Source organism: Phyllostomus discolor, chromosome X, assembly GCF_004126475.2.
Source record: "Phyllostomus discolor isolate MPI-MPIP mPhyDis1 chromosome X, mPhyDis1.pri.v3, whole genome shotgun sequence".
Taxonomy (NCBI): domain Eukaryota; kingdom Metazoa; phylum Chordata; class Mammalia; order Chiroptera; family Phyllostomidae; genus Phyllostomus; species Phyllostomus discolor.
Window position 1 is genome coordinate 84,135,181 of NC_050198.1, and position 27,857 is coordinate 84,163,037.

Genomic DNA, 27,857 nt, shown 5'->3' on the forward strand with positions numbered 1-27,857 from the left:
ATTGCTATAGCTTCGAATCTTTCTCTGTCTCGTCGGATCCTGCCTGCAAACACTTGGCTGAGCGACGGACCGGAGAATAGAAGGTACACGCGCGAGCAGGAGGCGGGGCCCGTCGCCCCGATCCAAACTGGGGGCGGCATTTGCACAGGCGCCCTGGCTCCCCAGCTTCAGCAGTCCCTTCTTTGTAGCCAATCAGGACCTGCGGCGCATTCGGGCGTATTAACGCCCTGTGAGTCGTTGCGTGAGAGGGGGGGCGACGTAAGGGCGCTCCGCGAGCCCGTCTCCTCGAATGAAAGGAAACAACCTCCGGCGACAGAGCCCCGCTCTTAGGCGCTGCTGGAGAACCGAGACCGACTTCTTTCTCTTTCGCCTCATTGGCGCTTCTCTCCTGCCGTTTGCCTCCGGGCCGCACTGGTGAGTCCCCACAGTACCCTGGGGCCCCCCCATTCTCTGTCTGGCGGGAGAAGACAAGGAGGATGGCGGTGGCCAGGCCGCCGCCCCTGCCCGTTGTTAGGGGGGACTCTTGGTGGTCTCGCTTTATTGTCGGGGACCCCAGAAGCGCCGCGCATTGAAGGCGCTTGGATAAGAGGCTGCTGAGAAAAGTGCTTTAGAGAAGCCAAGGGAGACGTTAGGCTTAAGCCTGGACTTCGGGGGAGGGGGCGCAACATTTAGGGAAGAAAAATTACTGGGAAATTTTAGTCTTTGCCATTGCCTAGTACATATTTGGGAAGGAAGGAGGCTCCCAGTTTGGGAAGAGTAAGAGGAAGAATTGTTAGGATGGCAGGAGGGTTAGCCTTATGGAAAGAGGAAAAGCTCCAGGGTCGGGGGACGTAGGGGTGAAACAGATATGAAACGAAGACTTAGAGGGCGAACTCCTAGGGGAGGAGGGTTAAAAAAAAGTGGTCAAATGATATTTTTCTGGATTCCGGAGGATTAGAATAGGACAATTACGGGACCCTGACTTTACGACCGAAAGGAACCTGCTAAAGTGCTTTAGAGGAAGATACTTTTGCGAGTTTATCTACCGCTAGATTGGAGGCAGATCTTGGAGTCTAGTGTGTATTTAATAAATAACGGAGAGGATCCGGTACGCTATGTGTACTATCCTTTATTATATGGACGAAGAGCACGACATTCTTTTGAAATTTGTTCCTTTCGATATTCTGCGTGGAAGTTGAAAAATCCTTTAGTAATTGAAAAACCCTTCCTTTTCATCAGCTTACGGGCTTAATACCAGGTCTTATTCATACAGATCAAATTCTTTCTCTACCCTTGGGTTTGAAACAACTGGAAAATTCCTTCAGTTTCCTTTTGAATAACCGCAAAAAAAGCAGTGCGAAGCATGTAATATCGTGCAACCAAATTCAGGTGCCCTTCCGGTTCATCTCTTATTCGTTTGTTTCTCTCCACTGTAACTTTCCTGACATAAATACTGCTTCTTTTGGGATCACATATATTTTTATCTATATATTTCAACTTGCCTGCGTGTGGATTGTTTGATCTTCCGGAACTGCAGTTTTTGTTTTGTTTTTCTGTGAAAATGGTCTTTCAGATACCAGGCATTGAATGAGCTCTCGAGTTGGCTCTTGAATGCTCTCCTTGATGGTTCAGGTTATTTCTACATTGGTGCCTCACAGCATCTTGGAAAATCAGAAACGCATGAATTGTTTCAGCTTAACTAATCGGGCTTTTATATTTTTCAGACATTTAAATGGTTTTTCACTGCTGCTATGTTTGCATCTTTATTTCTGCTTTATAACATCTGTAATGTTATGTTTCTTTTGTGCAAAAGGTTTCATGATTAGGTGAAAGCATCAAACTTTGATCTGTGCATGCCCTGAAAAACCTTTTACACTAAAATTAAAATGCCATATAGCTGTGTGGATTATTATGAACCCCTTAACATTGGTCCTGGAATGCTCTTATTCTCTTTAACGAGAAACCACAAATGTGACAGCATTAGATAAAAATCTGTATTTTCATGATAAAGACAGTTTTGCTAGGACTCATTGTTTCCATGATGTTCTCCACTTCATGTTTTACAAGGAGGCTGTAAAAAAATTAGCAAGATGTGCACAGATGCATTATTTGAATTTTAGTGGAAAAATCCATTTAGTCATTGCACATTGGGGAAAGTTTTTAATTGGTTTTGTGCACTTTTGTGTCTTTCTGTTCACTTTACAAATTATATTTAAACAGATTGCAGGAAAAAATACACTAAAATATCTTTGAGTGCAAAATAAAGTGTACCTTTTTTTCTCTTTTAGATTTTGGGGTCTTTCATAGCCAGAAAAGCAGGTTCTCAAAATTAGGATGAGCAATTTACCTGTTTATGAATTGAAAGACACAGAATTCAATATGGATAAAATTTTGGGGATACCATTTTCAGAATTAAATAAATTTTCTAATTTAGGAATTTTCTTTATTTTAACCCAACTTTATATCCTATGCTAACTAGCATTGTATAGAAATTACACATTAAAGATGTCTACAGATGAGATGCATAATGTGCCATCCTTTCAACTGAACAAGGATGACCGGTAGAAATGCTGAATATAGTATAGTTGTTTCATAGTGCCTGCTATCGCATAGGAATAAAGAAAGCTAATTTAGAACACAAATAACAAATTTAGGTTCTATTTATGAATTTTGGTGTTTTGCATAGTTAATTCTAAAGATTTTGGCAGCTATATTCTTGATAGAGCAACTGAACACATTTGCCTGAGCAAATGCAAACACACTTCCTCTTTTGTTTCTTTTGTTTCTCTGTTACATCCTTTTTTTCTTTAATCCTAAAAGTATTTGCTGCCTGTTTTCAATCAGTTTCAGGGTTTATAACCAGTTCTATGAATATAGTACCATCTGATGCCATTTGGAAGACTTGGGTATTTAAAATTGTAGATAGCATTAAAAGTTTGTTAAAGCCATCAATGCAGGGGCTGTTGGGGCCCGTGAAGTTTTGTTGAAAAGAAAAATCTAGATATAAATTGTTAAGAACTGTTTCTTTGTGGCTTCACTTTAAATTCTAATTAAGTATCTGCATTGTTACATTGTTGAGGGCTGAATGGTTTGTAGGCACCACCTTGCTGGCATTCAGTTGCTACTGTTTTTGGCGAAGAAGTCCATCTCAGAAAGCTACAATGTAGTGTTAGTGAGTCTTTTTTCCACATGGTATTATGAAAATGTTAAACTACATAGAAAAATTGAAAAAATAGTAAATTTTGGGGCAAATCTTTTAGATTTTATTTATGTAGATTAATTTTGTGGCAGCCTGGGTCCTGCACTGCTTAGTTCTGTTGATTTGGCAAAATGACACAAATCAAATAACTGATTTTACATTTGTTTAGATACTTCTGAAGAATCCACAGCGAACTTGATAATCTACATATGAAACCTTCCATGTTAGAGCTTTTCTTCCCTCTTTTGTTTGGCTATCCTACCTATAATTATAGTTTGACTGAATTTAAGACTCAGAAATATTTCCTACCTTATACAATATTACTAATTTAAGTATGAAAGCTGTATTTTGAACAGTACTGTTAGTTTGTAACTTTAATAAACATATTGGGAGTACATCTGAGTCAGATAATACAGTTGTTTTTATAAATAATTGGTTCCTAAAGTTTGTGTTTTTGAATAGACTGTTATAAGCCTAATTTTTTTCTATTTGAAAACAATACAGTACCAAAAATTAATTTATTAAACACATACATGTGATTTTTCTCAACTTGAAAATAATTCAAATTTAGAAGTAAGTGTTTCAAAGCCATAGTTAAGTACATTTTTTTCTTTTTTTGGTTTATCAAATGTAAACTTTAAAGAATAATACAATTATAGAATTCTGTTCATTCTGGGTATTCTGTAGTTCTCTTAGTAGTTTTTGCTCTTCTCTTACATAAATAATCCTTTGTTACTTTGAAAGGGACCTAGCTAAATATGAAAAATATGTTGCATTAATTATGTTAGCAGATGATGAATTTAATATCACACATTGTGCATTTTTTACCTACCCATGCAGAATAATTTCTAATTATTTCACATTTTCCATAATTGGAGAGTGGGTTGATTTTTCTCAATTACTTCATTACGTTATACATAAATACATGTTTTAATTATAAAGGCATCTTAAGTTTTAATATTAATTTGTCTACACTAAAAACCCATTTAATATGCATATGTTAAAACTTAACTCAGATATCAACTTATATGACTATGTGTAAACTGATTGTACATGAAATTAACCATTTTGTTGCCTTTCTTATTCTCTGTAGCATTTCTTGAGGCTTATAAAGTGGAATTCTAAAGGTAATTTAAAAATCATGTCAAGCTCAGTTGAACAGAAAAAAGGTCCTACAAGACAGCGCAAATGTGGCTTTTGTAAGTCAAATAGAGACAAGGAATGTGGACAGTTACTAATATCTGAAAACCAGAAGGTGGCAGCACACCATAAGTGCATGGTAAGTACACCCACAACAACTGAGACCTGAAACCATGAGAATCTTAGTGAATAGTCCTGAACCCTAAAAAAAAAGAAGAAAAAAATCAGTTAAATTTTGAGAAATGGTTTTTCACTAATACTATGCCATCTTTACAAGAATATTTTCTTTTAAAATTGACATCTTACTCACTGTTTCACTGTACTTTATGTATGAACCTTAATTTGTTTTTAAATGTAATTTATAGCTCTTTTCATCTGCTTTGGTATCATCACACTCTGATAATGAAAGTCTTGGTGGATTTTCTATTGAAGATGTCCAAAAGGAAATTAAAAGAGGCACAAAGCTGGTAAGTTGGTATTTCTGCCTCTTGAGAATAAAATTTGTTTTAAGCTCATTAAGGAAGCAATTTCTTGTTTTAGTGTATAGAAACTTATTAACCAAATATAATTTTAAATTGCAGTCTTTTTTTTCACCCCAAATCAGCAAATTCCAAGGCTGGATTTAACTTTACCAATCAACAAAAACAACAACAAATGAAGAGTAATCACTTGAAACTATATGATGTTGTTAACCAGTGTTAACCCCAATAACTTTAAAAAATAGCAAATGCAAAAAAGCAGTCAATCAGCCCTGGCCAGGTAGCTCACTTGGTTAGAGCATCGTCCCTATATGCCAAGGTTGTGGGTTTGATCCCCAGTCAGGGCACATACAATGAATGCATAAATAAGTGGAACAACAAATGTCTCTCTCTCTCTCTCTCTCTCTCTCTCTCTCTCTCTCTCTCTCTCTCTCTCTCTCTCTCTCAAATTAATAAAAAATTCAAAAGTAAATCAACATTTTTATTATTCAAACCTTTTTCTTTCCAAAAAGAATTAATACAGCCTCCTTCTTGGAGGCTGTATTGACTTAGAAAACAAGCAATTTGCTTAATTCTAATATATCATGTGTTGAAGTCTTCACTTAAGTATATGTTCACAATTAAAGGAGTTGCTATTACAAATGAAGATGACAGTACCCTTTCAACAGGAAAATGTTAGCAGTTGCTGAGCAAAGTATTATACTGTGGTTCAGGTATATAGTACAGCATTTATGACTTTGGATAATTTTAGGTTAGTTTTACAGTTTTTCTGAAGCTCTACTAGAGTGATGTTCCTATAGCTGTATTTACTACCAGAAACCAGTTAACAAGAAACTATGTTATTGCTCTATTAGAAAACTAGTGTCATCTCAGTTGATACTCATAATACATTGTGGTTTACATTAAAACAGTTTTTTCTTTTACTTATTTTTCTCCTTTGAGTTCGTTATTGAATTGCATCTGTAAATGTATCTTAAGTAGCTTCAGTATGAAATCTTACATTATTTTAAAGATGGGTTTGACAACATTTATCTTGCTTGCATTCTTAGGCACTGAGTAGTGTCATTTCACAAAGAGTTAGATGGGAAGAGGGGGCCATCATTTTGATGATCAGGAAATAATCTTTTGAAAAGTAGTCACTCTTCTAGTATTAGGGAAAAAACAGTGTGAAGAAACTCAAGGATAACATTTGAGATTTGCTTTAAAGATAAATAGTCACAAACCCTAAACTCAGTATTGGCACAAATGGGAATTTGGAAGCTGGAGTGTTTTGTTGTAATGAAACCTTAACTGAAAATGTTTATCTTCCTCACCCCCAAAACTGTGGGTAGCAATAGAGTGCTCCATTTTTAATGTGATTTTTATTTGTTTAAATGTGGTAGATTTCATGTTACAGTGGCTTGCTGACTTGAGAACCGGAACAGCATGTTTTTATTTCCTCATCCTTTAAAACAAATTCAGATACAAAAGAAAGAATGCTATTTACTTGAAAGTGGTTGTACTGTAAGCCTTATCACCCCATTATTTTTTTTCCTTGGCACTATGGGTATGCCTAGAAAGTGCTTCTACATCCTGACTTGTTAGAATTTTTGTCACTTGACATGTTGCTCTAATCAGAACAGGAGCAGTTTTGGTCCCTAATGGTACTATATTATTAACAAATGCAGTGCCTCATTTCGCGTGAAGCAGCAGTATACATCTGGCAGTATTGCTAAATTCAGTGGAAACTTAATCTATCTGGACTATATGTGAAGAAAGCATTATAACTTTTTACAGATTTCACTATTATAAGTTTTTTATTAATTTTTAATGGTCTAATGTAGAGAGTTGATTTTCCCCCCTCACGTGTATTGAGTTATACATAACAACTTGTTCCTTCATCTAGGGAGTGGAGTAATATTGAAGGTGAAGACTGCAAACTATAGTAACAGACTTGGATTTGAATTTCAGCTTTGTCACTTACTAGCTTGGTGACCCTGGGCAAGTTATTTACTTCTCTACGCCATGTTTTCATCACCTGCCAAAAGGAGATAACAACAGTACTTGCCTCACAGGGATATTGTGAGAATTTAAAGAAAGACTATACAGGACTGAGCATAGTGCCTGGCATGTAGTTAGGACTTGATAAATTGTAGCCACCATTGTAGGTATGACTTATAAATAATAACCAGATCCTGCTAATATTATTGTAGGCTAATGAAAAGCATGCTGGGCTGGGAAGTCATGCAGCCTGTTTTTTAAATAACTGTGCCACTGACCTATTATGTAATTTTAGACAAGTCATTAACTTATTTGTCTTTTTGCCAGTGGTAAACAGATAATGCTGTATCATTGCTTGCTAAATAGTGGTGTTGTGTGACTAAAAAGTGCTGTGAAATATACAAAAAGTTACCTTAGGAAAGGTGTTTTGAAGACGTGTTGAGGCTGTGGACATCTGGTATTAAAGAATAGTGGCAGAATTTTGAGCCTGGGTATATAATTTTGCTTCTTTTCCTTCTCCCAAAATGTCAGAATTTAAATAACTTACATAACAGATAGGATTAGAGTAGCATTTATATGTTTAACATTAAAATCATTTTGAAGTCTCCTTTTAGCCTTTAGTTTTGCTCCTTCTATTATATCATTTTTATATGAAGTACTATTAGGTAACCAAAATATCGGATTTTAGGTTTTTTGTTTTGTTTTTTTTTTTTACTTTTCCCTGTATAGATATGTCTAAGTGATAATAGGGCCATAAATCAAATAGGAAGGGAGAGAAAAGTGAAGAGTTTCATATAGGTAGATAAACTACATATAAACTAGATAATCAGTTTCCCTAATTGAGTTTTTAATGCATTTTATCCTGTGAACTTATTTTCCCTGGCTCCTGTTTGTCTAGATTTCTAGGTGAAAAGCAGATTATGAATACCCAACTGAAAGTACTCAAAAACAAGAGTGCTAGTCCCTGGGTGCTTTCAAGACAGGTTCTAGTCTGTACCTGGTGTTGGCTCCAGAGATTCTCACTTGCCCCAAAGAAAAGCATAGAGAGAGGAGGCTGGGGCATGAGGTGAAAGCTAATAGGTGGCCAGATGGGTCAGTCTTGAGATGTTGGGAGGTTGTAGTAAAGCGAAGGGGCAGGGTGGGTACTGGTGTGTAGTATGTTCTTGCTGCTACAGGCAATTTTCCAAGGTTTTCATGTCAGCCATAAGGATCAGGGGAGGAAAATCCATTTCAGATTAATATATTCATCTCTTTACATCACCTTTACCCACCTGCTTCCATGTATAATAACACTCCCGTGTATAATGTGCACCCATGTTTTTGTGCTTTATATACAGAATTCCTATGCTGATGGTATGCAGCCATTATATGTGGCAAAATATGGCATATAGCACCAAGGTGGACCAGAAGAAATTTGCTCGAGTACTGAGGTTTTTATAATTGAGACTCTGTTTTTGCAGTTAAGACATATATTTCCAGAATGGTTTCCAGTTCCTGTTGAAGCCATATGGAGACACCACATCTGTACCAACTACTCTTATTCTCCAATCACCTAGCCAAGAAATGCACATTTCCAAGTAAAATTATGAGTTATTGCTATTTTCATTTTGTTTAAGGAGACACTTGAAAGCAGTATATTTGAAGAACATACTTTTTCTGGATGAATATAGTGATGAGATCATGAAGAGTATCTACATCGGATAGTTTCTGTTCTTTTTTTAAAAGATTTTATATATTTATTTTTAGACAGAGGGGAAGGGAGGGAGAAAGAGAGGGAGAGAAGCATCAAAGCGTGGCTACCTTTCGAGCGCCCCCTACTGGGGACATGGCCTGCAACCCAGGCATGTGCCCTGACTGGGAGTTGAACTGATGGCCGTTTCATTCACAGTCTGGCACTCAATCCACTTGAGCCACAGCAGCCAGGGCAGGTAGTTAACTATTCCAGTTGGTACCTGTGTCAGACATATCACAGACTCCAAGAACAGAAGGAGTTCAAAAGATCATTTTTTTTTTACTTTACTTACTCTTAGTTGAGACTACATACAAGCCATCCAACATAAGATTTTTGTCTGTTCTAATCTTAAATATATCAAGAAATTGTGATTCTAACCCAAGCAATCCGAAACAAGACCTGCATTATATAATACAAATCAGAGTGAAAAACTTCATCCTTCTGTAGAACTCAAGTATCTTGCTTAATTTAAAGCCATTTATTATAGGTCTATCCTTTTCCATTCAAGGAAGTGTTTGGTTTCTTATTGAAAAATTCCTAATGTATCTTATGACTATGCTCAGGTCACTCCTAAACTTTCACCTTTTCAAATTAAATTTTGCTCACAGGTATTAAGACATCCTCTGAATATTTTCCCACTTTTAATATTATTAGAAATAGCTAACATTTATTGACTGGGATAGCACTTTAAATATATGATCCTATTTAATCTCAAATCATACCATGAGATAGGAAGGTATTCATTCTCAGTTTATAGATGAAACAGGTTCAGAGAAGTTAAGTAACCTGACTGGTTACATAGCTAGTAAGGGGCAGAGCTGAAATTGGAATCCAGAGCCAGTTAACTGCAAAGTCAGAGCTCTTAATTGTTAGGTTATACTACACTGCCCTTTAGTCTACCTAACCAAAAGTCACATTTAAAAATGCCCCAGTTAGATCTTAGTAGTTTTCAAATAAAGGTGGACATAGTACCTCATTTAGGATATAATCAGACTTCTATTAACATATTCTGTTATTAGTGTTATCTTGTTTTTAGGGTAAAATTGCTGTATTCATACTGAATAAGAATATTATGATTCTCTGTTACCCTCAAGATATTTTTTGTAGTCTGAAAATAGCAAGACCAATTATATAGTCTTTACTTGTTACTTAATGCCAATGCACTGCTTGGCACCCCAGAACAAAAGGATGTTTGATTTTGAGAGTTGGTGTTGTAGATATTGAGCATGCCATGAATCTGCATATATGGCAATTTACAGTATACACTTTTTTAATTCTTCTGTGGGTGAAGAGTCTTGCCTATTTAGGTAATTAAGACTGCTTCCTGGAGATGGTGAGGTAAAAAAAAAAGAATGAGTCCAGGAAACAGATTAGTTTTACTAGAATGGGTCATTGAAAGACTGGCAGTCATGGGTTAGTATTGAGTAATGTAGGGTGATTGCAGGGTCTTTAAACATTAAACAGGAATTTCTGCTTGACTAGGAGGGGATGGGGCAGGGCAATGCATGATTTTTCAGGAGATAAGTGATATACAGTACTCACTGTGGAGGATGAAATGTGATGGCAGCATATTTGTCTGGTATACAGTATAGTTGTCCTGCAGGCATCTTAAACTCAATTTGTCTAAACTAATATTCATTATCTCCCACCATGAAAGCTGATTCTCTTTCTGAATCCTTTACCTTTAATGCTTTCTACTTCCACATCAATCACTTGATTATATTTCTAGGATGTCTTTTCTTTTTTAATGGTATCCTATACCCATTCTTCCTCTTCCCATCCTTCCAAAATGCTGCTGGCAATTATTTGATATCTACTTTTAAAATCTAATGTCACTCTCTGACTCAAAACATTTAGTAAGCCCTGGCTGGGGCAGCTTAGTGGATTGAGTGTGGGCTGCGAATGAAAGGGTCACAGGTTCGATTCCCAGCCAGGGCACATGCCTGGGTGGTGGCCCAGGTCCCCAGTGGGGAGTGCATGTAGGAGGCAACCACACATTGATGTCTCTCTTCTCTGTCTCCCTCCCTTCGCCTCTAAAGGTAAATAAATAAAATCTTAAAAAATTACTAATTCCTTACTGCATGCAACACAATATCCAACAATATCCAGAGGCCTCAGCCTGCTTCCAGAAGTCATATCTTTTAAAAAATATATTTTATTTATTTTGAGACATAGGGGGGATAGAGAGGGAGGGAGAGAAACATTGATCAGTTGTCTTTTGTATGCACTCCGACCAGGCACCAAATGTGCAACCCAGGCCTGTGCCCTGACTGGGAATCAAATTGCTGACCTTTTTTCTTGCTGGATGATGCGCCACCAGCTGAACTACACTGGTCAGGGCTTAGAAGTCGTATCTGCATTCACCTTTTCCATTCCTTATTTCATTCCCTCTCTCAGTTTCCCAAGCATCCTTTACTCATCTCTTCTGCTGCATGTGTACTGATTTTACTCATCTGCTAGTTGCCTCTCAGTTTTATCTGTTCTTGAGTCCTACCCAGCCTTCACCTCAGTCATACAGTTTAACACACTATGAATTGTATTTGTTACACATGTGCAAGCCTTTCTTCCCCACACTATTGTGAACTCGAGGAAAGTAGAGACTATATTCTGTTTGCTTAGCATAGGATTAAGTAGCAATAGTACATAGAAAACACTCGGCACAGTGCTTGATGCCTAATTTGCCCAGTAGTGTTCTAATAAATAAGTGGGCACTCGTTAATTGTTGGTTGAATTTGAAAGAGAGAAGAACTTCAATTGGACAATAGTAGGAAGCCTTAATCAGCTAGGTGTAAATTGACCAGGGAAGTGGTGGGATAGCCTAAAATTCCTATTTTGGTTAATCAGTGTTTTAGTGTTTGCAGCTCCAGCAGTTTGAAAAGGAAGGAGTGAAATCTAGAGGGGAAAATCAGGTGGGTCATTTGTTCAGGATGGTGGAGAGCTGTATATGCCTCAAACAGGAAGGTTTTTGTTTCTTCAGCTTTCAGTAACCCAGTATGATGTTATTTTTTTGTGTTTACATAGACATTATATGTATTTGTCAAGGCCTCCATCTAGAGTCTGGAATTCATCTACTTGTCCATTTATCAGATACTCAATTGACTGTCTACTTTGTACGAAGCACAAATGGGAATACTTTGGGTGCAACCATGAATAAATACAGTTTAGCTTTAGAAGTATGTAAAGAATGGCACAGGAGAGCTGGGGAAAAGGGCCATAATTAATTCTACCCAAGAAGGCAGAAGGCCTCGTAGAAAGTGACGTTTGAAATGTATTCCACTGGGAAAGCGATGCTGTAGAAGTCAAAGGGGGAAGAGTTTCAAGGAGGAGGAAGTGGTTAAAGTATTAAGTATTAAATGCCAGCGCTATTTAAAGTAGAATGTGTGGCTCATTTAGTATTCAGTAAGGACAAAATGGAGCATCCACAGTGTGCAGAATGCTAGCACTGCTAACTGCATACAAAGGAGCAGAAAATGTCAAGTGACTGATTACTGTGCTACTAATCAAGCAGTGGTACCTAACCAACTAGGAAGTCAGAAAGGGAGCATAAGAGATTACAGACAGGTATCTTTTGAAAAAGATTCCCAAACGATTATTATTTATTTATTTTTAGAGAGGGGGGAGGGAGGGAGAAAAGAGAGGGAGAGAAACAGCAATGTGTGGTTGCCTCTTGTGTGCCATCTACCGGGGACCTGGCCTGCAACCTAGGCATGTGCCTTGACTGGGAATCAAACTGATGACCCTCTGGTTCTCGGGCCAATGCTCAATCCACTGAACTATACCAGCCAGGGCCCAAGTGACTTTTAAAAGATTTTACTTATTTATTTTTAGAGAGGGAAGGGAGGGAGAAAGAGAGAGAGAGAGAGAGAGAGAGAGAAACATCCATGTGCGGTTGCTGGGGGTCGTGGCCTGCAACCCAGGCATGTACCCTGACTGGGAATCGAATTTGTGATGCTTTGGTTCGCAGCCCGCAGTCAATCCACTGAGCTACGCCAGCCAGGGCAGGGCCCAAGCGATTTTAAATGCCATGGACCATTGCCTTGGGCCAGGGGTTGGCAAACTTTGTGTAAAGGACCAGATAAATATGTAAGGTTTTGCTAGCTATGTGGTCTCAGTTGCAGCCACGGACAATACACACACAAAAAGAGTGAGGATGTAGTCCAATAAACTTTATTTACAAAAACAAGTGGTAGGATGGGTTGGGCTTTCGGGACTCCACCTTATGGTATTTTTTTTTCTTGCGGGGAGACAGGTGAATTTTATTCTAGAAGATGGCTGTATCGTCAGCCGTGTAACAAGTGTACATGAATCATGAATGTTCATATAAATGTCGATTTTTTAAAAGACTCTGATTATGACGTGTAGGTTAATCTTAATGTGTGCAGATATTTTACATCATTTATATTAAAATGAACTTGGTTTTACTTTGGAGGTGATTAAAAAGAATGACTATAAGGCCAAAAACAAACTTCAACTCTAATGATGGAGAAAAGCAGGTCTTTGTTACTGAATCAGTTAATGTTTAAAAACATTCAAATATTTTTCCTTTGCCATCATTTCATACTTCTTTGTAATTGGGAATATTGTGCATTTATTGAATTATATAATTCTCATTTATTTGTGCTAATGGAGGAGAACTCAAATCAATAATAAAACATAATCCATGTCTGGTTTTGACGGGTGTCTCAGTGCTTACTGAAGCATGGATGTGCATTTGGTGTTCTTCACAGATTAAATATAGCAACAGCATGACAGTTTAGAGTACCCTCAGCCTGAGAGACCTGCACCTGAGAAGAGCCTAAACCTAATGATCTGAGCTGAGAAATTGTCTGAACATTTCAGATGAAAAAAGAAACTTCAGAAGCTCTAATAAGATAATTTATAGTGCTCATCAATGATGATTCATAAATTTGGATGGAGTTTGAATTTGTGGTGTTCAGAGCAAGGTCAGGAGACTAGGTTAAGTACAAAGTTGATAGGCTTAGTTCATTACCTTCCAATTTCCAAAAGACTTCTGAAATGATTTATTCAGTAACTACTTAGATTTAGTCCTTTACTCTAGCAGAAACAGGTAATTTCTAGTGGCTCTGTTTTTTTAGAAGCACTTGAAATTTAAGGTCCTAATCTATCAGGTTTGTCACTTTTCAATGGCTTTGGCAGTTTTCAGATTTTATTTTTGAGTTCTAGCTTTCAATTTAGACTTAGTAATTTTTATAGACTGTATATATATTATATACTATATATTATATATACATATATATAAATATATATATATATATATATATGATCTTGTAGCCATAAACCAGGAATGGCTATAAGATCATGTTCCACTCTCTTGTGCACTTTTAGGAATATTTTAAAACAAATAAATGGGACAGTTGTTAGTTAACCAGATACTTCATAGCTCACTTTGTTCTCTGTGTTGGATTTGTGAGTTATTACTATAAATAAAACAATGAACTTGGAGTTAAGCATTTTTTTAGGCAGCTTTAAAAACTTGCCCCAACTGCACTATACTGCTTGTATTAAAAACAAACACCAATGTGAGGTTAACTGCTCTCACTTTTTGTCTCCTCTCCTGTCAAAATATCCTAGGTACCCTGTTCCCAACTCCAAGTACTTTGGGCATTTTTTCTTTGCCTCCAGACTAAAAACATTCTCTGAACATTTGTAGACATTTTCTTGAGAGTAGTAACTGAGTGACTGTGAGAATCCGTATCTATACACAGTAGTCAGTTACTGATGTGTATAAATACACAGCAATTAAGCTGGGTGAACATTAGTCTTAGAAAGCCCTCTCTCCCTTGGCTCTAGGTAGCCATCAGATTTCAGCTTTTCCCCCAAGAGCCTTCTCTTTTTCCCTATCCTAGAAGTTGACAGTCTTATTTTAGTTTTATGTTATATCAACCTGCAGTGTTAGTTGATTTTTCCTTGAGATTCCCCCATAGCTACTGGGAAAGCAGTGTTTTTTTTCCTTTTATTCCTTAAGACTTGTTACTTTTGCAGACTGAATCTCAGTCCTGGCCCAGGTTCAGTTGACTGAAGAGCAGGTATGTTCCAACCTTTGGGCTCCTGTGAGACTGAAGCTAAGTCATGGTCCTTTCAGTTTCTGTTGTCTCCTCTCATGCGTGACTCAGTTCCTCTTTCATCCGTGGGTCAGCTCCTTGAGACTCTGTTTATGTGTCACAACTTAACTTTGTATAGCTTCACAGAAAACAGCAGTGGTTACCAGAGATGGGGAGGCTAGAGAATAGGAGATACTGGTCAAGGACTACAAAGTTGCAGTTATGTAGGATGAATAAGTCTAGAGGTCTGATGTAGAGAATGATGACTATAGTTAATAATAATATATTATATACTGGAAATTTGCTGAGAGTAGATTTCAGGTGCTCTCAACACATGCACCAAAGATAGGTAACTACATAAACAAATGGATGTATTAATTAGCTTCACTGTAATAATCATTTTATGATGTATATGTATATTAAAACATTGTACACCTTAAATATATATAATTTTATTTAAAAATTAAAGATAGTGTAGCTTCTAACCATACTTAATAAAGATAACATGTAAATGTCTGAAATAGGATGGGACCTATACCACTTTCCCAATTTTGGAGGAGGTAAGTGATTATCGAGGTTTACTAGGTCTACTAAATAGCAAACTACAGGAGTAAAAGTAAAATAAAAATTTTCAACAAATAAATTTTCACTTCTATTTAAGTCAAGAACTTGAAATCAGGATACAAGCAAAGTAAGCTAGGAATTCACGTACCTATATTGGGGACAGGATGTTAGTCCTCAACAGAATATTTGATATGTGGAACAGACCTTTCCTCGGGGGAAATGGTCCACCATTGTTCTTGAAAAACATGTTCTTGTCAGGTTACCTTTCATTTTCCCATATTTGAGAGAGCTTTAGGTAAAGTGCAAGCATGATGTTAAATGGCAGCTGACAGTCATTCTGCTGAGGGCCCAGTAGGGATTGTGATGATTGGAGGGCAAATGAACACAGGATAGTATTACTCAGGCCCTACCATCTGCTGCCTTGATGTGGTATGGGTCCTGTCTTCCTATTCCACTTTTTTTCAAGTCCTTTGTTTCATTTTCTTTTTTTAACCAAAAAAGTTTATTTGCTGACTTCAGAGAGACAGAGAAACACTGATTTGCTGTTCTACCCATTTATGCATTTATTGGTTGATTCTTGTATGTTCCCTGAGCAGGGATCAAACCTGTAACCTTAGTGTATGGGGATGATGCTCTGACCAACTGAGCTACCTGGCCTGGGTTCCTTTGCTTTATTTTCCATAACATTCCACCTATCTGGTTTAAAAAATTCTTTAATTTTTCTTTTTATCTCTTCCTTATTTTTGACCTTGTTTATTAGTAGTTGATCTTTTCCCTCAATATTCTTGCCCCTATTCATTTTGTGCCCCTTCAACTGGATTTTTTGTCTTCGTTTCACCTTTCCAAATCATAGATCAGATTGTTTAAATATTTGTGGAAGTACATGAAGATAATTGTGTTAAATCTGCATGTGTTAGAAACATGAATGAGAAAAAATATGCCTTAAGATATTAAAATCTTCAATAACAGTAAGCTTAAAATCAACTATTTTGTAAGGCACAGTGCTATTCATCCAAAAAACTCAGTCTAGAAGCAATTGATGGATGGAATCTCCACATTTATAAAGATAATCAGCCATACATGGGGGTAAATGGTAAGAGCCAAAATGAATATCTTAAGTCTTATTGGAGTTGAGGGGAAAATTATTTCAGGGGTTGGAATATAGCATAGTAGATTTACAGATAACAGTTAAGTTCTTGTTTTGTATTCAGGGGTACGCAAGCAGATTTAAATTTTATATTTAGCTTTATTATGGATAGTTTTGCTATTTTCTTAGTACCTTGCCAGAATTTCATATACAAGAAGGTGTTTCTGGTTGGATATGAGTGTTGTATGAAGTAGATCTTGTAAATTCTAATTGAGAAAAATTCCTGCTCCTAACCTTGAAAAGAATTTTCATTCTCTGAAAACATTTTTAGTGGTATGCCTCCTTTTTTTCCTTGATAGAAATTGACAAAAGTGAGAATCTTTATGTTTCATTTTTTAAAAAGATTTCATTTCTTTATTTTTAAATAGAGGGGGAGGGAGGGAGAGAAACATTAATGTGTGGTTGCCTCTCACGCACCCACTGCTGGGGACCTGGCCCGCAACCCAGGCATGTACCCTGACTGGGAATCCACTGAGCCACACCAGCCAGGGCTGTTTTTCTGTTCAAAAAACAAAAGTATCTGTCCTGAGTTGCTGCAGTGAACTCATTATTCTTGGCCAGATTAGAATTTATAACCAGGCAAAACACATTTTGATATATTTTAGACAGTTGGTTTGCTTCTCATTCTCAATAAACTGAAAGATGGGTATTTAAAGCATTTGCCAGGGTACCCCCAAGTGTTCTTAAACAATTTTTTGTATGTGAAAGTACTTTTGCCCATTGTAGAAAAATCAGAAAACACAGAAAATTAGGAAGAAAACTAACCAATCCATGGTAACCGCTCAGAATTTTGCTATATTCACTTCCACCTATTTTCCAAGAATATATGTTATAATTGGGATCATAATTCACATAGTTTTGTATCCTGCTTCATTTTTCACTGAACATTACACATAAACTGTTTCCCATAACATTAAAATTCCTTTAAAAAGAATATTTCAACATGAGGGTGAATGATAATTTATTTAAGTAATTTTCAGTTGTTTTCCATAGGTGGTTTTATATTTCAGGCTATTCTAAGTAATTCTGCAGTGAACATTATTGTATATACATGGTTTGAGTCTGATTTTTAGACTAGATTTATAGAATTAAAATTACTAATCAGAGAAGATAACATTTTTAAAAGCTCTTTGATAATTAAGGCAAGTTACTGTGCAGAGACCTTGTACCAATTTCTAGAAGCATTTGAGAGTGTCCATCTCACTTTGTTTGTGTGTGTTGAGGATTTTCCCCAGTACAGTATTATTAGTAGTACCTCTCCTTTCACTTTTGCTTGCTAATTTAATTTAATAATTTTTTTCAAAATGTACTTATGCAAACCCATTTGAGATGTAATTTCAAGATGGACTACTTGCAGTAGAGCTTTTAATGAAGTGGGGTAATAATGTTCAGTTTATTAAGTTAAAAACCAGCTTGCAAAATGGTACATAACAGAATTACATGGAAAATACTTTCACATAAACATTGTAACACTGTAAGGGTGACTCTGGTGGGTATGAGTGATTTTTAAATTGTTTTGTTCTTTTGTGTTTTCCAAAATTTCTATAATAAGTCTATGTTTTGATTAGAAATGCAATTTATTAAAATAATAATTAAGCTGCAGTCCAAATGTTCCATCTTCTCAAGAATTTATAAGCCACCTAAAGGTATTTAACAGATTTTCCTGCCTGGTAATTTGGCATAGCATTTCTTTTTACAGTAATAGTTTGAAGTTTCTCTATTTATTTAAGGAAGTGGAGTATTTCACAACTATTAATAGTGGACACTGGCCCTCATGTTTTCTTGGAAGTACCTATATTGAGAGAATGTTTCTGTTTCTGACATGTATATGAGTATTTTTTTGAATGATACCTTTAATTACAGCTTGAATGTTCAACTTGATTAGAGAAATATAAGAAATTTTATTAGAATTAGCTGCTTGGTACAACAAAATTGCTTAGGGGCAAACTGATGCAACATTAGGATGGTAAATGTTCTTTATGTTAAAATTAATAAAGAGGAATGAGAACAGTTTAAAATGAGGTATCTAGCAATCTAAAAACAAATGAGCAGTTTTTAAGATTTACCTTATTGTCAGTTTATTTTGGCATGGCATTTATGGCTTAGGAGAAAGCCTCATTAAAAGTCCCCCCAGCACAGTATACCGTGATATGTTAATCAAACCACTAACAATCATTGTTATGTAATTGTTGTTACTTTTTTAAAAGAGTGTTTCTAAATTTAGATTATAAGCTAGTTAAACAATATGAATTACTCAATAAAGTCATAAGGTAAGGTATATTAAAATATATTGAAAGAGTCTGTTCGTTTATCTATTTGCTGGAATTCATAATGCAGGTGGCAAGTAACAAATTAAAACAGATGCATGTATTTTCACAACCAACTTGACATCACAAAATATTTTTAGAATTTGAGGTACTTAGAAATCTACCTAATTTGCCCTGGCTGGTGTGGTTCAGTGTGTTGGAGTGCCACCTGGTTATGCCAGGTTCCCAGTAAGGGGCATGTGAGAGACAACCTGTTGACAATTGACGTTTCTCTGACACATGGATATTTCTCTCCCCGGCTTCCTTCCTCCCCCTCTCTCTTTTTTTTTTTTTTAAGATTTAATTTTTTTATTATTTATTTATTTATTTTTTAGAGAGAGAAGGGAGGGAGGGAGGAAGGGAGAGGGGGAGAGAGAGAGAGAGAGAGAGAGAGAGAGAAACATCAATGTGCGGTTGCTGGGGGTTATGGCCTGCAACCCAGGAATGTACCCTGGCTGGGAATCGAACCTGGGACACTTTGGTTCCCAGCCTGCACTCAATCCACTGAGCTATGCCAGCCAGGGCTCCCCCTCTCTTTTAAAAAATAAATAAAATCTTAAAAAAGAGAAATCTACCTAATTCTTTTATCTTCTTTCCTTCGCTCTTAGTATGTGAGTTTTCCCTCAAAGATTCACATTGATTATGTGGAAATCTGAAGGGAAAATGTTTTCTGGTATGAGATATTTTACCCAGTTACACATTTCTAGGAAGATCTGAATTGTGAAAAGGTCTAAGTTCCATACATTTCACATTCCTAATTTGCAACATTTCAAATTTTCTCTTGACCACAGTGAAACAATAGAAATTAAAAATATTCCATTATATTTGTTAATGTTTAACATGGGAAAAAATATCCCTAGAGGAATTATTGAAATTACTTCTTGGCAGGAAGACAAGACACATAACATTATTAGTTACAAAACTTTTCAATAACCAGTTTGTTTTCCTTGACAGAGATTGATATGTCTCTAATCCAATAACACTCCCTTAGCAAAACCACATACTAATAATATTATTTTATTGTTTTGCTGTAGATGTGTTCTTTGTGCCATTGCCCTGGAGCAACAATTGGTTGTGACGTCAAAACATGTCACAGGACGTACCACTACCACTGTGCATTGCATGATAAAGCTCAAATACGAGAGAAACCTTCACAAGGAATTTACATGTAATTATTCAACTTGTCTTTAAATTTTTTAACAGTCATACTTTCTTTAGGCTTTTGTAAAAGTTTTTCCCATTTCAGAAGAGTTTATCATCATTTTAAAGGGTATATTTGGTAAAGAATTTAATGTTTACAGAAATGGCGTAAGAAGTTTAATAGTGAGCTTTTGGGGATCCAATTTGTGATGGTGGTGAAGTGTACTGCACATCTTAATCTGAAAAATGGGTTTAGTTTGTTTACTTGATAATTTTTAATTTCATTTTTTATAGGGTTTATTGCCGGAAACACAAGAAAACTGCACATAACTCGGAAGGTATGTCAATCAGCCAGTTTTCAATTTCAAGAATAAATTTGAGTAAAATACGAGTGAATTATATTATGTTAATTTTTACCAGAAGATATATCTCAATATTAAATACATTTTAAAGAGTTAGGAAAAGCATTAGCATAAACTAATATACAGTAATGAAAAATATCTGAATTTTTAAGAATACTTTTATCTCTTAAGTTCTTTTTTTTCTTGTAAAGAGTTAATCAAGAATATCTTTATCTTGCCCTGGCTGGTGTGTCTCACTCAGTGGGTTGAAACTTGGCCAGTGAACCAAAGGGTCAGCTGTTCAGTTCCCATTCAGAGCACATACCTGGGTTGCGGGCCAGGTCCCCAGGAGAGGGCACTTAAGAGGCAACCACACACTGATGTTTCTCTCCCTCTCTCTCCCTCCCTTCCCCCTTTTCTAAAAATAAATAAATAAAATGTTTTAAAAAGTCTTTATCTTTAGAAAGAAATGATGATAATGGTTAGGGATTTCTGTGTTTATGTGAGTGAGTTAGTAGGCCAATTAGTAACTAACTGGGCTACTGTCTGATACAGAAATATGAACTGGGGATACTAGTACATTTTGTGATCACCAGGCTTTCTGTTAAATTTTTATTCACATTGTAGTACTTCTTTTTTTAATACAGACATGTTCATAGGAAGTAGTCAATTTTAAAATATAAACCTAAACCAGGGTAGTCATGTTTATATATAGTTAGCCAAGTTGTTCTTGGTCATTAAAAGGTATGGGAAAATTTTCAAATTGAATTCCTTCTTGTTTTTAACCTTTTAAAACAGGTGGTTTTGACACTTTTACTAGCAATATAAAATGGCTTAGATTTAACCTGAGATTGTTCTATTCTTCCATTTAGATTAGTGATTCTTAACATTTTTTTAGCTTCCTAGAATGTGTTGCTTAGAATTAGAATATTTCAAGCCTATTGTTCTAGGAAGTTGTTTCTTTTATAAGGACCTAATTATCAGTGTTAGCATATTAAAATTTTTGGCCCTTTTTTATCTCTTAGATCTTGACTTTATAATATAAAATAGTACTGCTTTGCCCTGGGTGGTATGGCTTAGTGCATTGAGTGCCAGCTTGTGAATCAAAGGATCATTGGTTCGATTCCCATTCAGGGCACGTGTCTGGATTTCTGGCTGGGTCCCCAGTGGGGGGTGCGCAGGAGGCAAGCACACATTGATGTTTCTCTCCCTCTCTTTTCTCCCTCCCTTCCTCTCTATCTAAAAATAAATAAATAAAGTCTTTAAAAAAATAGTATGGTTCCAAGTTTGGACTCCAGATTCATCCAAATAGTTTTAAAGTGCTGGTTAAAAATACAGCGTTGAGCAAAACCTTATTTTTAAGATAAATGTACTGAATAGATAATAATAAAATACTGTTTTTGAAGTGCTGAGGTGCTAAAATGCAACTGATAAAACCTTTATAAGTGTTTACCTTAAGTTTTTTTGATTACTTAATTCTATAATGGAATTGGAGAAATTTTTGTGAAAGCTTAAGAGGAAGCTTTCCCACCTTACATTAGTTCAGATTTTAACACTGTATTTACTTGATTCTCTTGAAGATTTTAATGGGCATTTATGGCAAGCCAAAGATTCAGACTTATGACCTCAAGAATACAAGTATATGAGTATTCTGAGGTGCAGAGTGTTTGAGGATGGAAAGGATGATTAATTTAGACATCTTCCCTTATATTCTTCAGCTTTCTAGAGCTGATAGTACCATCTAGTGGTAGAGAAAAGTTACTGCAGACGATGTAAAGTAGAATAAGATTGACCACCTTTTTGCTTTGAGAAACTTATTAACGAGAAAGATAAAAATTCATACTTCTCATGATGACTTTTCTTTTCATGTAACTGGCAGGATTACTACAATTCAAATTTGTGATACAATAGATTTGAATTTCAAGTTCTGCGTAGACTTTTGTAGCACATTGGGGCCTCTCGTATTATTGGTAATATATTGTACTTACACTCATATTGTAGAACTTGAAGCATAATTTCATAATTTAAAAGTATTGCAGAGTTCACATTGAATTTTGACTTTTATAACATTCAAATACCTATATTTTTTTATTATTGAATTTATTTGATATTTTTAGAAGCAAAACTTCCGATTCATTTTTCTAATGGAAACATGTTCTACTTTATTATTGTAATTTATGATGGGGTTTATAGGATCAAATTTTAGGGACTGTCTTTGTTTGGAAATTGTATTGCAGTAGTCTGTACAGCAAAGAAGGAATTGATACCTTTGTCATTTTCTTTATTATTTGCCACCTGTGGCTCAACACTTACTTTGCTAATACTTAAAATGATCAACACTATATATCTCAGTATGTAAAGTTACTCTGACATAACATGAACTGAGTTTTCAAATATCAAATTAGAGAATCTCTTTACTGCCTCCATAGTTTTGACTTTTCCAGAATGTCAAATAGTTAGAATCCTACAGTATGTGGCCTTTTCAGATTGGATTGTTTCCTTTAGTTGACCTTTTTTGAGAGGGGGTGGTTAGTCAATATATAAATAGTTATGAGAAAAGATCCAATATGCAAGAAGAGATTGAAGGTACAGGAAGGAGGATTCATTGCACAAGTGGAACAATTGCACTGTAATAGGAGGATATTTCCACTGTAACAGGAGATAAAGAAGAGGATAGGTCGTTCCTATCTAGTCTGTTTTCTGTGGGAATGAGAATGTGGGGAGGGGTGTGAGGGTTGGAAGTTGAAGGAGAGAGGAGAAGTTTTGAAATAATAGTTGTAAAGACTGGGTGAGAAAGTTTGCTTAGAGAAATGTAAAGCTTCTGGACAGTTGAGGGCCCAGTTGAGCTTAGTAACCAAGAGTTTTATGAAGTGATACCTTCAGTCAGATTGTGTGACTTTCCTCCAGCAATTCAGGATTCTGGCTAGTTAGTTAATTCAGAATTGAGATTTTGCCAAGTAGACTCAACAAAGAAGTAAAAGGGGTAAGAGAACTTAGGATATTTGCAAGAGACAAATCTAAGGTAGGTATGTGGAGGCAGGGAAAGAAAAATGGGAAAGAATTATAGTCTGGAAGTCCTGGTAAAGTTGAAAAACAATGAAAATGAAAGTACTTGGGAAAGCAATCATTTGTGGTCCCAAAGTGTGATATAATTATTTCAGAGGGAGAACTGTTTTAGATGATTATAAAATGTGATTATAGGGATTGGGTAGTTGATGGACATTATTGGAGATCAATGAACTAACTGGCTAGGTGTTGCTTGGGTTGTCCATGTGAACAGTTGAAATCACCCAGGATGCCCTGCCTGGTGTGGCTCAGTGGGTTGAGTGCCGGCCTGCGAACCAAAAGATGGCCAGTTCAATTCCCAGTCAGGGCACATGCCTGGGTTGCGGGCCAGGTCCCCAGTAGGGGGTGTGTGAGAGGCAACTACACATTGATGTTGCTTTCCTTCTCTTTCTCCCTCCCTTCTCCTCTCTCTGAAAATAAATAAATACAATTTTAAAAAAATCACCCAGGTTGATGGCAAGGGATGGACTGGGTAAAAGGGACCGTGAGTTGTGTGCTAAAGAAAGTCTAATTGGTGAAATGGAATGATTGGGAGTTGGGGAAGAAGATAGCATAGCCTCTGGACCAGCAGAATTGGCATCATTTGGGAGTTTGTTAAAATGCCTAATCTCAAGCTCTACCTCTGGTCTACTAAGTAAGAATGGCCATTTTAATAAGATCCCAAGTGGTTTGTATTCACATTACAGTCTGAGAATCAGTGATTTCACTGAGTGGCAAGGAGCTCAATGATGCAGGGCTTTTTACAAAAGGATAAAGAACTAATGGCTCAACAATGCTGTCTAGTAGAACTTACTCTGGCGATGGAAATGCTCTATATCTGCACCTTACAGTATGGTAGCCACTAGCCACGTGGGGTTATTGAGCCATTTAAAATAGTGTAGTGCCTTCCTATTCTTAATAGAAACGTATACATTAAAAATGTACAGGAATAGCCAGAATTAATTCCTACACCTCATGTGTTTTTCCTTTGTTGGCTTGCATGTTTAGATAATAATTACATTCCCTACCTTTTTTTAAAGTATTATTTTAAAAAATGTCAAATGCTGGTAATAGCAAAAAGCTCTAGCTTGTAATTGATGGTAGTGCCTGTTTTGTAGAATTGCTTTAATAGACAGTAATATGTTATCACTAAGCATTTGAGTTCCTACAAGGAACTGTGACGACACGTGAATAATGGTTCTTTTAAAACAATTTTCATTAAGGGGTTAAGGCCTTTGTATTTACTAATTTATATGGAGTGAAGTAATCTGTGACAAGATAAATGGTATCAAGAGTAGATGCTGCTGAGTGTTAGCCATTCACAGCAATAATGTGTAGAATTTGTCATTATCACAAACCTAACCTCAGGCAGTTTAGGTACTTGAAACTGTAAAATGCCAAACTTATGGTTTATTAGTTTTCTTAAATTACCTAAAATAGAATGTTTTCATGGGATGAGTGCTCAAGAAATGTTTGTAACCTCTTCATTTTCTTGGCTTGAATCTAAGCACGGTATTTAATGTCATTTATTTTGGGTGATACTTCCTTGTCCTGTAGCTCGTCTTTCACCAAGTGTTAGTTGAGCAAGATGAAAAAATAACAATGGGGTTTCAGTTTTTGGGGGGTGCAGGAAGACACAATTTAGTGACAGGTATGTGACCAACTGATTAAAATACAGTGGTGACACATGGAAGTACTTAGATAAAGGGGCACCACATTTGCATCTTACTCTAAAATCTTTCAGGAAAAAGTATATGAATATTTAGAGAGAATGAATGAGAAATCAAATGTAAGATATTGATATTTGGGTAAAGGACATACAGGATTTTTAAATTTTTTTAAGATTTTATTTATTTTTAGGGAGGGAAGGGAGGGAGAGAGAGAAAGAGAGAGAGAGAGAGAGAGAGAGAGAGAGAGAGAGAGAGAGAGAGAGAGAGAGACATCAATGTGCGGTTGCTGGGGGTTATGGCCTGCAACCCAGGAATGTACCCTGGCTGGGAATCGAACCTGGGACACTTTGGTTCGAAGCCTGTGCTCAATCCACTGAGCTATGCCAGCCAGGGCTAGGACATACAGGATTTTTTGACAAATTTTTATATGTCTGAAATTACCTTAAGAGGTATTGTAGTGATAAGTGCCACAGCTGCAGTGACCATAAAATCCCAGGTGTTCTGGGGTTTAGGGAATCTTTTCTGCCTAACCTTGAAGTCTAATCTTGATTTTCAGAGACCTGGTGGATAACCTAACAGACAGTTCAGAAACTTTGTATTAGAGCTTGCTTGTCAAATCATATAATTCAATTTATATTTCAGGAAAAAGGGTCACCACAGTTATATTAATCCTAGGAGTGCATTGAAAGTATGTTATCATTTGTGTAGATTCAAAGCCTTTGCCTGCTTTAAATGTCCTTAGTATTCTTTTCCTTGTTCATTTCCTCTAACATATGCTACATTTTTCAATCTTCATTAAGTAGAAGTTATGGTAAGATTTTGATAGGGTATCAAAGTTTTTTGAAATCTTTTTTGAAAATATTGTACTTATTTATTTTTAGAGAGGGGGAAAAGAGGAAGAAAGAGGGAGAGAAACATCAGTGTGTGGTTGCCTCTCATGCGCCCCCTACTGGGGACCTCACCCACAACACAGGCATGTGCTCTGACTGGGAATTGAACCAGTGACCCTTTGGTTTGCAGGTGGGCACTCAGTTCACTGAGCCACACCAGCCAGGGCAAAATCTTTTAAGTTTGATAGCATTGAATGGATTTTTGAAGTACTAGAAAGGTAGTTTCCTGTATTGGTTGAAATCAGATCTATATTTAGATAATCTTAACTCTCCCAATTGTTTGTTATGTGATCTTGGGCAAATTATTTGGTATGCCTTGGAACCATAGATACTATATCAGTAAAATGGGGGTTTAAAAAAAACCTACCTCATGGGATTATTATAAGGATTAAATGAACTAATATGTGTAAAGCTCTGAGCAATGTTCTTGGCATTACTCCTTGAAAACTCTACCTACCTTTATTTCTACTCATCTTTTCATGTGTTCTTCCTCAGAAGATAATAGTATTTAAATTGTATTTGTGATTTTACTTGGAAAACTTTAGTAATATATTCATATTGTACCCTTCACTAGAGCTGACTCCATATTTGTTCATTGATTCACCAGATTTATTGACTACCTATGTGCAAAGTACTGTACCAGGCATTATTTATGCCCCTCTTTGATTTAGCACACCTCACAAACTTTAATTATAAGAACTTTCTAACATATGTAAGAGTGTGTTTGAAACAAAGCCCATCACCCAGCTTTAGTTAGCTTGTCATCCTGTTCTCCATCTATGAGTCTGTCTCTGTTTTGCTTGTTAGTTCAGCTTGTTCATTAGATTCCACATATGAGTGAAATCATATGGTATCTGCCTTTCTCTGACTGGCTTATTTCACTTAATGTAATGTTCTCTAGGTACATCCATGCTGTTGCAAAGCATAAAATTTCATTCTTTTTTATAGCTGAGTAGAATTCCATTGTGTAAATGTCCCATAATTGTTGATCTACTCATCTGCTGAGGGTCACTTGGATGGCTCCCATTTCTTGGCAATTGTAAATAATGCTGCAATGAACATAGGGGTGTTTATGTTCTTTCAAATTAATGTTTTTGGTTCCATCGGATGTATTGCCAGAAATGGGATCGCTGGGTCAAAAGGCAGATCCACTTTTAATTTTTTGAGGTGTCTCCATACTGCTTTCCACAGTGGCAACATCAGTCTGCACTCCCACCCAACAGTGGGACCTTTGATTTTTAAAAAAAATCTTTACTGTATTCTTTTTCATTACCTTTTAGTCCCCTCTACCCCCAGCAATCACCACCCTGTTGTCCACGTCCATGAGTCCTTTTTCCTTTTTGCTCAATCCCTCCACCCCTAACCATCCATCCCCCCTTAGCTGTCCTCTGCTCTCCATCTATGAGCCTGTCCCTGTTTTCCTTGTTAGTTCAGTTGTTTCATTAAATACCCCTCATCCACTTCCTCTGTCTGGATTATTTTGAATTAAATACCAGATATCATATTTCATATTAGCATACATAGTTAAGAATAATATATTTTTATCTGTACTATGTATTTATATATTCATATGCATAAAAGAAATAATTTACCTGATACTATTACTGAAAAGGCAGAATGCAGAGTTTACTAGTGCCATGGAGCTCACAGAGCAAATGCACACCACATTTCCACGGGAGGAGGCAGGGCAAGTGATCTCCAGTCTTCTTTTGTAGCAGCCCTAAAGAATCAAAACAGATGTGGTGATTCTTGCCCTAGCTTTAATGACTGGCCTTCCCCCACTTTTTATTTTTAAAAATTTCAGCAAACATTGAGTGCCTGCTGGGTGTGGACACATTGGGGAATTAAATTTAGAAAGTAGCCCCTGTGGACAAAGAGCTTAAAGCCTGACAAGAGCAATAAATAAGATTGCAATGCGATTTTATATTTTACAAAGTATTTTTGACAAACATTGTTTTTTTAAAAAAGGTTTATTTATTTTTACAAGAGAGGGGAAGAGAGGGAGAGAAACATCAATGTGTAGTTGACTCTTGCACACCCCCTACTGGGGACCTGGCCCACAAGTACCCTCACTGGGAATCAAACCTGTGACCCTTTGTTTAACAGGCAAGTGCTCTGTCCACTGAGCCACACCAGCCAGGGCAACAGAAGCCTTGTTGTAAAGCAGCCTTTTGAGTAAGGTG

General features: G+C 36.4%; 1 protein-coding gene across 2 annotated transcripts in view; it reads left to right on the forward strand.

Moving 5' to 3' along the window:
- Positions 1-242: 242 nt before the first annotated feature.
- Positions 243-27,857, forward strand: part of PHF6 (PHD finger protein 6) — a 52,142-nt gene continuing 24,527 nt past the window's right edge. For both annotated transcript variants that reach the window (XM_028522206.2, XM_028522204.2), the window contains exons 1-5: positions 243-414; positions 4,272-4,457; positions 4,684-4,785; positions 19,623-19,756; positions 20,023-20,066. In XM_028522206.2, the coding sequence (XP_028378007.1) occupies positions 4,320-4,457; positions 4,684-4,785; positions 19,623-19,756; positions 20,023-20,066 (418 nt within the window). In that variant the 5' untranslated portion in view covers positions 243-414; positions 4,272-4,319. The remainder of the gene's footprint in view (positions 415-4,271; positions 4,458-4,683; positions 4,786-19,622; positions 19,757-20,022; positions 20,067-27,857) is intronic.